At 32.5% G+C, this 10,888-nt stretch overlaps 2 protein-coding genes across 3 annotated transcripts; one reads left to right on the forward strand and one right to left on the reverse strand.

Annotated features, from left to right (window-relative positions):
- The first annotated feature begins 624 nt into the window (after window positions 1–624).
- LOC111277519 (putative disease resistance protein RGA1) lies at window positions 625–4,330 on the forward strand. 2 transcript variants are annotated; one of them, XM_022863948.2, is made up of 3 exons: window positions 625–3,514; window positions 3,677–3,730; window positions 4,136–4,330. In XM_022863948.2, exons 1-2 carry the CDS (start codon window positions 927–929, stop codon window positions 3,687–3,689), a joined length of 2,601 nt encoding a protein of 866 aa, XP_022719683.2. In that variant the 5' UTR covers window positions 625–926; the 3' UTR covers window positions 3,690–3,730; window positions 4,136–4,330. The 2 variants fall into 2 exon arrangements, with proteins under 2 accessions (XP_022719683.2, XP_089620060.1); XM_089763934.1 differs by having other exon boundaries at window positions 696–3,514; window positions 3,686–3,730.
- Window positions 4,331–4,693: 363 nt separating this feature from the next.
- On the reverse strand, window positions 4,694–7,590 carry LOC111277069 (acyl carrier protein 1, chloroplastic-like). Its single transcript, XM_022863210.2, has 4 exons — window positions 7,402–7,590; window positions 6,475–6,585; window positions 5,776–5,898; window positions 4,694–5,036 (listed from the first exon to the last, which is right to left on the reverse strand). Exons 1-4 carry the CDS (start codon window positions 7,450–7,452, stop codon window positions 4,908–4,910), a joined length of 414 nt encoding a protein of 137 aa, XP_022718945.2. The 5' UTR covers window positions 7,453–7,590; the 3' UTR covers window positions 4,694–4,907.
- Between the last annotated feature and the right edge of the window lie 3,298 nt (window positions 7,591–10,888).

Below are 10,888 nucleotides of genomic sequence, written 5' to 3' on the forward strand. Positions count from 1 at the left end.
TCTAATATGTATGACATTTAAAATGCATTTAGGTTTTTCAAATATGTATAACATTTAAAATTCAAATAGCTTTAAAATTAAATAGTTAAAAATTATCTATTCTTCGTAATTGTCATCTAAGAATTATCCTATGCTTTTAAGTTTATAAATAGTATGTGCCATATATTTTTTTCTTTTTTAATTTGCAAAAGTTGGTTCAAAGGTATATCATTTTTTATTTTTTCTCTATAACTTAAATGATAAGTGAAGGTATGTCAATATTTTTTTAATGATTTAATTCATCATTTAATAATATATTTGTGTGGATTCAACATATTTAAATATATAAAATTAATTCATATATTATACGGATCACAAACTAATTTTATAAATTATTTTTACTAAACAATGTTAAGGTATTTTTTTGGGGCATAGTGCCCTGAGTTCGAATAACTTTAACAAATTATTATTATTTTCAAAACAGTAGGTTATTCAATGCACTCTTTTTTTTTTTTTTTTAATTTTTTCTTATAGAAGAAAATGTGACTGAGGACGAAGACAAACCTTTTATTTTTTTTAACGATAACACATGTTAATAACTCAAATCGATTAATTTAAGTTAACGCCAAACCTCGTGTAAACTTCATTGACGCACTCAATCTCTTTTCTTTGGAAAAAACATCCATTAGTCTCTGTCGCAACTCGCAAGACTAGATGCTTTTCCTTTTGTTTTCTCTTTGTCGCAACTAAGAAGACTGGATGCTTTTTCTTTTTCTTTGGTGGTGATATAACTGATTAGAAGGCACCCCAAAAAAATTCCGAAGTCACGGCTGCTACAATTAAATATTTACTCTAAACTCACTTGTTTAATTTCCCTGAAACAAACTTCTTCATAAATACTATACTCAATTTTCCTTTACTTTTGATTGCCTCTCCAGAGTTTAATTATGGCGGAATCATTTCTGACCATCGTTGCAGAACAGCTTTTGGAGAAGATAGTCTCCCTGGGTGCCAAAGAAACTCTATCGCTATGGAATCTCAGTAGTGATTTGAGAAGGCTTCAGGAAACCGTGACCTACATCAAAGCTGTGCTGTTAGATGCCGAAAAACGGCAGCACCAGAATGAGACGTTGCGCCTTAGTTTGGGGAAGCTGAGAGACGTCTTATATGATGCTGAGGATGTGCTTGATGAATTCAGGTGTGAAGCGCTGCGAAAGGAGTTGATCAATCGTCGAAGCATCACCACCAAATTGGTACGATTCCCTTCCCTCTCTATTCCATTTGCATTCCCTTTGAGGATGAGTCATAAAATCAAAAAGATCAACGATAAGCTAGATACGATTGCTAGTGATTTCAAAAGGTTTAATCTTGGACTTGAAGAGAAAGTTGAGAACCGGCGTGTTATTCTCAGGGATACCCACTCCTTTGTGATATCTTCTAATGTTATAGGCCGAAATCAAGACAAAGAAAACATCATAGATCTCTTAGTCAAGCCAACTGATGCTGAAAAAATTACCGTCATCCCTATAGTTGGAATCGGAGGTTTAGGGAAGACCGTGCTTGCTGAACTTGTGTACAACGATGAAAGGATCACTAGGGTCTTTCCTTTGAAAATATGGGTATGCGTGTCGGATGAGTTTGATCTTGCTAGGTTGCTCTGTGATATTATTTACTCCATTACGAAGGAAAGATGTTATGGCTTACCAGTTAATGCATTGCAAACTCATTTGCGAATGCTTTTAAATGGTAAGACTTTTTTACTTGTTTTAGATGATGTATGGAACGAAGATCATGTAAAATGGATGGAACTGAGGGATTTGCTGATGACAATGGGTAACTTTCAACAAAGTAAAATCCTTGTGACTACACGGAGTTCAAAAGTTGCTTCGGTAGTGGGTACTATTGCTCCGTACAACTTGAAAGGTCTTAGTCACAAAGATTGTTTGTCTTTGTTTGTAAAATGGGCATTTAGGGAAGGGGATGAGAAGGTATATCCAAACCTTTTGAGAATTGGTGATGAAATTGTGAAAAAATGCAAAGGGGTTCCATTGGCAGTGAGAACTTTAGGGAGCTTACTTTACACGAAAACTGAGCTACATGAATGGGAATTTATAAAAGATAATGACATATGGAAACTTGATCAAAATGAAGATGACATCCTACCTATGCTGAAATTGAGTTATAATCATTTGCCATCTCATTTGCAAAGGTGTCTAACTTATTTGTCATTGTATCCAAAGGATACTATTTATGATACTGATTATATCGTCCAATTCTGGATGGCCATTGGACTTACTGAAAGCCCTAAGCAAAACGAAGAGTGGGAAGATGTTGGGTTACGATATTTCAAAGAATTATGGTCGAGGGGTTTTGTCCAAGATGTCGAGGATGAATATGCATATTACAGATTTAAAATCCATGACCTAATACATGATCTCTTGTCAAATGTGTCTCAAGATGACTGTTTAACAATTTATCCTCATACAATAAATGCTGCTGATCATATTCGACATCTGTCATTTTTGGGTGATAATCCATTGCGAGCTCCACAGTCATTTTTGAAGAATTTAAAAGGTGTGCGGGCATTAGTGATCCTACCTTCTTCAGAAAGAAATAGGATAATTGAGGAACATTTTGTAAATGCTTCCATCTTGAATTTCAAGTTCCTGCGGCTACTTGATCTCTCCTTTTCAATTTTGGAAGTATTGCCCAATTCCATTGGCACCTTGAAGCATTTAAGATATCTTGACTTATCTTGGTGTGGAAGAATGAGGAAACTTCCTACTTCTATCCGTAAACTTCAGAGCTTGCTGACTTTACGGTTATTTGGCGTTCCACTGATTGAAGTACCTGAATGTTTGCAAAGCTTGATCAGTCTCAGATTTTTAGAGATAACCACATCTTCTCTGCTTTTAAGGGATATTCAACCAGGATGTTGGAGTTCGCTTCAGTTCTTGCACTTGTTCGCCTGTTGTATGATAGAATCTATATTTGATGGGATGCAACACCTCAAATCACTTAGAAGATTGGATATCCAAAACTTTTCTACATTGACTTCACTGCCAAGAAGTTTGAAATTTCTAACCAAGTTAGAGGAAATCCATATACGTGGCTGCCAAGATATCAATTTGTGGATGGAACAAGAAGGAGAAGAAGACCAAGACCTTCACTTGCGGCTTAAAACTTTAACAATAAGGGAGTCAGACGCGTTGGAGGATTTGCCACGGCTGCTTCTTCAAGGATCAGCTGCCACTTTTAAATCCATGCTAATAGAGAGATGTCGCAACTTCAAGGTACTACCAGAATGGATGCAAAATCTCACATCACTTCAGAGGTTGGAGCTTGTAGATTGTCCAGCATTATCCTCTCTTCCCGAAGGACTGAATCGGCTTACCGCACTTAGACAAGTAAAGATTCAACTATGTCCTGCGCTGAGCCGAAATTGTCAACCTGGGGTTGGTGCTGATTGGTCCAAGCTTGCACACGTTCAAGAGGTTCATATTGAAGATCAGAAGATCGTCAAGCCACGCTCAAGGTGTTTACCAATCTCTCTCTCTCTCTTTTCTTCCTTTATGAGTTTTTTTTTCATATTAAATTTTTCAGAATACAGAATTATAAGAAAAATGCTCTAAATGTTATGTGCTAGTCAATTCATATATCTTCCTCAAATATCTAACATTTGCATTTGATTTTGAAGTGATCATAGGTAAATTGGTTCGGGTGCTTTGGTCAAAAATAAAAGAGCAAGCAGGTGAGACGATTTCATTCCATCTATTAAGCTTGTTATCTGCAACATTTCATGAGAATCCTTCAATTTTTGCTACACTTTTTCATTTACTATTACTCTTATAGGATCTGTTTGATTGAGATTTTTTGCTAATTATCTTTTGTTTTTGGATGCATAAAGGCAAATAAAATTATAATCATCCATTTTAAAAGGTTACAATTAACTATAGCTAGGTGATGGAAATAGTCATGGCCTGTGGGCCTTCTATGAGAAAGTATGGAATTACAATACTGTCTTGTGTTTCTCTTTGTAGTTGCTGTCAAACTGAGATACTTAGGTGTTGGTGCATGCCTCTGCCTACCTAGGAACTCATTTTCAGTTGTATTTTAAGATCAAAAACTCATTTGGCTTCAAATCAAACCACTGCAGGTAGCTCTTATGGTGTGGGAAAATTCAGCCAAACCCTGCAGGGCGCCATCTGTTCAAAGCTTTTACTTTCTTTGACGATCATGTGTCTTGAACCAGACCTGTTTATCTGTTTGCTTAATACCTGCGCTTTAGCTATTTGTTTGTGTTCTATCTGTCTGTGATTGGATCCTTTGGAATGAAACCATCATCTCATTATGAGTGACTCTTTAAGGACAAAAGAAATCTTCTTGCTTGAAAAGGGAACATCAGGCATTCAACATGAAGTGCTCATTTCTTATTAAACCCAATGAGATTTCGACCCACGTCGTCTAGTGTAAGATTTCAGACTATCTCATCCAAATGAGATTCAAACCAAGTCATTCAAAACTTTAAGTTTTGGGTTCAACCAAGTTCTAATCCTGTCAGCTGGATGTTGAGCTTTTTGTTTGGGCATCACCTTCTTCAGGGCCACAACCCTACCCAACTAAGACCTATATTACCCATTTCCCTATAACTGTATGTGCAGCTTATTAAAACAAAAAATTATACACTACCAAGTACCAATGTAAAAGAGCGACAGGATCAAATCAAATAGTATTTACTCGACTTACAACACAAAGTTAAATCCACAATTTAACTAAAACGCCCAACAACTTTATGGGTTCTTCTAGATTGAACAAATAAATAGACACAAGTTCACAAGAAGATTGGCAAATACTCTAGATATAGCAGACTGGTAAGTGACATCAATATGGGCAAATAACAAATGAAACTCCAACTTGGGTCCCTGTTTCTAGGCACCTTTCTCGCTGCAAAGTTTCTCAATAAGATCTGCTGCATCCTGAACAGTTGTGATGCTTTGGGCATTGTCCTCTTCCACGGTGATTCCAAACTCTTCCTCAAGCCCCATCACAATCTCAACCTGAAAGGGCATTCTACCAATTACAACACGAACTACAAGCAATAACCTTCAAGTAAAAGAAACAACCAATTGACAGAAGGTACAACAAAGAAGGGGGTAAAGTGGGAGAGAGCTTAGACTTGATGAAGAAATAACAAAATCAATGTCTATTGTGTTAGCCAACATGCAACAAGGATACCCAAAAGGTAGGGACAGAGGGTTTTAAGCTGTGGGAAGAACCATAAAGACAATTTTATTATGTTTGCTAATATATAAAAGGTACCAAAAAATTTTCTTGTTTGGCTATATCCTATATGCATCCTTAGCCCAGAAATGCCCTTCGAGGTGACCTTCATATATTCCCTCCACCAAACTTGGCCATTTTAAGGAAGAAGCATGACCTTAAGGCACATTATAGAGTGGACATGCTGCTTTTGCTTCAAAGCAAAACCTAGAGAAGTTAGGAAAGCTAAGATAGAAGAGTGGACATGAAATAAACGGACAGCAAATAAAACTGCATACACCAATACTGATAAAGAAAATTAGGATAAGTTAGAGAAAAGAGGATAATCCCAGGGATACATATATAAACCTATGCATCAAATACAAACAGATGGGAAAAATTCATCAAACATAAACAAATGCATACTCTCCTTGATCCAGCACCCTACTTTTACCCAAATAAGAAGAAAATGAAAAAATAACACAAATCTAACATTGAAAAAACAAATTAGATGGTTGTAGACAGTTGAGAGAGTACCGTATCAAGAGAATCAGCTCCAAGATCAGAAAATTTTGATTCACCAGTAACTGGTTTGTCACTTGATATAGCTAGTTGTTTCCTTACTATTTCGCATACCTTATCCACAGTCTCTGGTTTAGCCTACCAAATGGCATTTAACTCAGGCATCAACATTATGTTATTAACCAAAAGAATAACTGTCATTTCTACATAAATGATTAGATCATAACTATCATATTTACAACAAACCCAGCATATGATTCACAAGAAATATTTTTAAAAAAGATGCAGAGACATAAGGAATCAGCAGATACGAAGGACCTCATGCAAAGCGCCCGTAACGTAGGGAAATAAAACAGACATGATAACAAACAGATACCAGAAGCAAGTGCATTGCACAATTCCTCACGCCCTTTAAAGTTGGCAACTTAATAGCATAAACTGAGAAAACAAGTAACTAAATCATATTTCCAACAATCTCATATAAAAAATATCAATGAGAAGACGAATAGTTAAAATTATATATACACTGTCAGTGGATTCATATCTTTGCCACATTTCTATTCAACTAACTATTCAATGTTAGTTTCCTTATTCTTGATCAAATGGACTCATGATAAAAATGTAAACCACTTTGTGTAGTCTTTGTCCCTCGTAAATGAGTATAAAAACCAATAGGACAGAAACTAATATCATTTCATTCATTAAGAAACATACAGCACAGGAAATCTGCATGCGAGCTGGCATTGGACGCAACCTAAAAGAGAGGCTGCTTCTTCCATGGTTCATAAATGATACAAATTTCAACCCAGAAACCCTGGTTGTGGCCTGTTAAAAAAGTTCAACAGCATGAAAATCCGTCAATAATTCACATAAAAATAATTGTATTAGAAGAAACAACTAACTTCAAAGATATCTCAACACCTTATACCAAGCAAAATAGAAACTTTACTGTTGCACATTCATAATAGCCTATTTTACTAAATTTACAAACAAAATCCAAAAGGAAAACCAAAAACATGCCACTAATATGCATTAGCACTCCAAACATCAATCATGTAAGTGGAACTACAATTTTCTATCATGATATTCCACAATATGTGATTCCTCTAGTCCCAAAGGTCCCAACTTTACCTACACGATATATCATTCATATATGCTAATCTATTCTAAGTTATAAATCAAATATAATTCCATCGAAAATCGAGTTTAGCAAAAACTAGGACAACAAACCTTATAGAACTAAAAGCCAACAATATCCACAAAATTTCTAGCTTTCGTCTCTAAAACAGCTCATTATAATGCAACAATAAACAATTCTCCTTCTGGTTATTGCTTTAGCTACTTGCCGTTATCTCTCTAAAAAGTTGCTAAAAAGTAAAATCATAATAACAAATTTTCAAATCTCAGATTACCCAGATCAAATCGGCCATTAAAGAAGTTGAATCAACAAAATTAACTCTAAAGCCTCATTATTAACACTAAGAAAATAAGCATTAGATTAAAAGCTATAAGCAAAAGGTAAAATCAGAGCAAGAAAAATTAACATCAAACAGATCGGAAAAAAAAAAAGCAAAAATAAAAGAAATAAACGAATTGTAGCAGAAAATATTTGACGAAGGAAAAGATTAAAGAGAAAAATACCAGGGTGTGGCGAGGTTGCATGGAGATCAATGAACGGGCGATGTAAGCCATTTGAGACTGTGGAAGAGGAAAAAGGAAAGAGATGAGAGGAAATAAGAAATACCGGAGCTGCCGAAGATGAAGATTGCTAGTTAAGGGTTAGGGGGCCGACTTTTATAGCTGGACGTTTTGTAATACTGACAAGAAGTTGTATTTTTCCATCCAGGATTTCTTCTTTTATTATTATTATTATTATTATTTTAAAAATGTGATGGGGGGGGTTGAAATAAGGTGTAAACTGAAAATGGCATGGCCCATTTGTTGATAAGATTAGAATGGGCCTGAAAGAAATGGGGCCCAATTTAAAATACAAAATGGAAATGGCCTGGGCTAGGTTAAATCATGCAGAGTCTCTTTAACCCAAAAAGCCCAAAGATTTTGGAAACTTTAAAATTGCCCCTTTATTATTAGTTTTATATAATAAAGGGTTTATTGTTCTACAAAAAAAATTTAGAATTTTCACTAAACTTGTGCTACCATCTATTGGAATTTTAGTTTATAAAACAGGTTAATAAATTTAACTTTAAGTAAAACATGTAAGTAAGTCTAACTAAATTAAATCGATCTATTTGTTATAAGATTTACACATTTTATTTGAAAACAGTTCCTTTACTGTATACAAATCATGATGAAATTTTATTACGATTTCATGTAGATATGACACAAAGTTTTATTTTTGATGGTTTATATTTTTCAAGCCTTCTCCCTGGCAGCAAGTTTGATTGTCAATATTGAACGTGATGATATCAAAGAATCAGCCAGGTTGCCCAACCATTAAAGGGTGGTGCATAAATTAATGGCAGTTGAGTATGGAAGCTTCAGAAGTGGTTTTCACGTACACATCGATCTCATTCACTCCTTAATTTATTCATGGTTTCTGTCAAGTTCCTCCCAACTAACTGGTGGGTTTTCTTTCATTTTCATACTTCATATTACTGGTCTAAATTTGGTGTCATCGATCTTTAGCTATAACAGCCTTCCTTTGCCGACCAAGGTTTCACCATTTTGCAGGAATCATAATTCATTGTTTTAAGCTACAAATTATGATCATGACCCTCCATTTCTGTAAAATTAAGCATCCAGCATGTGCATGAAATTTAAAAATAATATATTATTTAATATTCAATGAAAATTTATATAAGTGAAAAATCATATGAACTGTTAATAAAATAATCAAAATTTAATTTTCATTAAATATAAAATAAAAATTATATAATAATCATATAAACAAATCATCAATGTATAGAATAATAATTCAAGTTTATATCTGAAATTCGAAAAAAAAAAGTGACTTTCAGAGTTGTGCGGCCAAGATCAAGAAAGGAAACCTTGAATAGATATGATTGGACTTTTGGCTTGAAATGTGGAATCAAAATGGTTGGGTTTTATTCGACGTGGAATATCATTGAATATAAAATGCAGGGAAGACTGAAGGAAAGGGTAGTGCTGTAGATTTATGACTTCCATGATTCCATCTGTCCATGACACGAATCACAAATAAATTTTTATCTTATATAATTTATAAAATATATATTTATAATTATTACATTAATGAAATTATGAATTATATATAATTGATTGACATGCATAGTACTATGCAAAAGTTAATAATCCATGTCAAATATAAATTTTTTTGCATTTTAAGTACTTCTTTTGAAAAATTAATATTTAATTTATAAAAATTATTAGAGACTAATATAAGAAATTACAATAGAGTTTGTTCCTCAACTCTTCAACTAAATAAAAAAAAATTTAATATTTATGTGATTTTTTGATAAAATATTTAATTTTTAATTTTTAATAATTTTAATTATTAAAAATTAATTTTTAATATTTTTAAAACATAAAATCATAAAAATTCATATAAAATCTAAAAATATCATTAATCGAGCTGCACACTATATCTTTAATCAAGGTTAATATTCTACAATATGACATACGCACGTGATTTTATTGTATCAATGTTATTCTTCATTGAATTGCAAAATTTTCACTGTTTTTCTTTTTTATTTTTATCAAAAGAAAGCACCATATTGCTGTGCACTTTTATTTTAAAGAAACCTAATTAAAGGCACCACATTTCCAAACAAATGTATCCCTGAAATTATTTTAATCAAACTTTGACTGATTTGTTGTAAAGCATATAATTCTTTTGAAAACTGATTTTTTTTTATTTTTTGGGAAAAAAAGAAGAAAAAGTTGGGAAAAACATTGTCATAATGCATTTGTTTTGTCTCAATCATATTCCACTATTGGCAAATTCACCTTTGGAGAACTTTGGCTTTTTGGCAAACTTTTCAATGTAGAAGCTCTCCTTTATTGGATACAAAGGCTGGCTATCTCATGCATGGAATTTTACAAGTATTCGACCAAAAAATTAATAAATCAAATCCTAATTATAACAAAAATAACACGTGTATCTCAATTAAAAAGGGCAAAAAATTAATTATTATTTTTCTTCACCGACAAAATATGTGTTTATCATCATTCATGAATAGAGAAACGGAAATTGCTCCTTCAAACTTCAGAGTGTATTTCAAAGAAGAAAATTTGACTGCGTTTGAGTCTTAAAGATGATCTACTTTTTTTAACTAGAAGGAAGAGAAAAGGTTTAAAAAAAAAAAAAAAAGGCAGAAAAATAAAATACTCAGGTTAATTGGGAGACTTCAAAGGCTTATCCAATAATAATTATTTGTTAAATATTGTGGGACACATAAATTCATGACCAACTTAACAGTTTTGTGAGCTCAGCTCATTGAGGTTTAAGCCGTTGTTAAACTTTCAATTATCTAAAAAAAATTACAGATTCCATTGTTAATGATAAAATCATTATCTAATTTGCTACTGATTTTTATCCATATTATATTGTAGTAAAATCATTATCTTCAATTACATAATCCATATAGTTCAGGTAAGATTTATCTCTGTTTTAAATTAATTTCTCAATACCACTAAAAAAATTAAAAATAATTTTTACAAAAAAATCATAATTTAAGATAACTAAATAATTCAAATTATGACAAAATAATAATTGAGTTTAGAAATTGGAAGTCATATTAAATCCACGTCATGGTATTTTTTATGGATGGCAATAAGTTAGATCATGATGGATTTTTATTTATCCCAAACTTGATTTGGATTATATATAAAAATTATATGAATATGATTTGATTTGATTTGATTTTTTTAAATTTTTTTATACGTAATCCTAATCCGATCTGTCATTATATAAAATCACACTTAATCATATTCGACTTAAAATTAATAAAATATTATTTTTTTAATATAAATATGAAATTAAATATATATATAAATTTATAATTAATTAATTAAAAATTAAAATTTTATATATATCAAATAAAGGAGGGCTGAATTTGCCTAAAATTTGACACCTATCCAATTTCAATTTTTTCTTTTATTACTTGATTCGACATGACCTAATACTAAA

Source organism: Durio zibethinus, chromosome 7 (assembly GCF_047325235.1).
Source record: "Durio zibethinus cultivar Kanyao isolate XHJ-2024 chromosome 7, ASM4732523v1, whole genome shotgun sequence".
NCBI classification, from domain to species: Eukaryota; Viridiplantae; Streptophyta; class Magnoliopsida; order Malvales; family Malvaceae; genus Durio; species Durio zibethinus.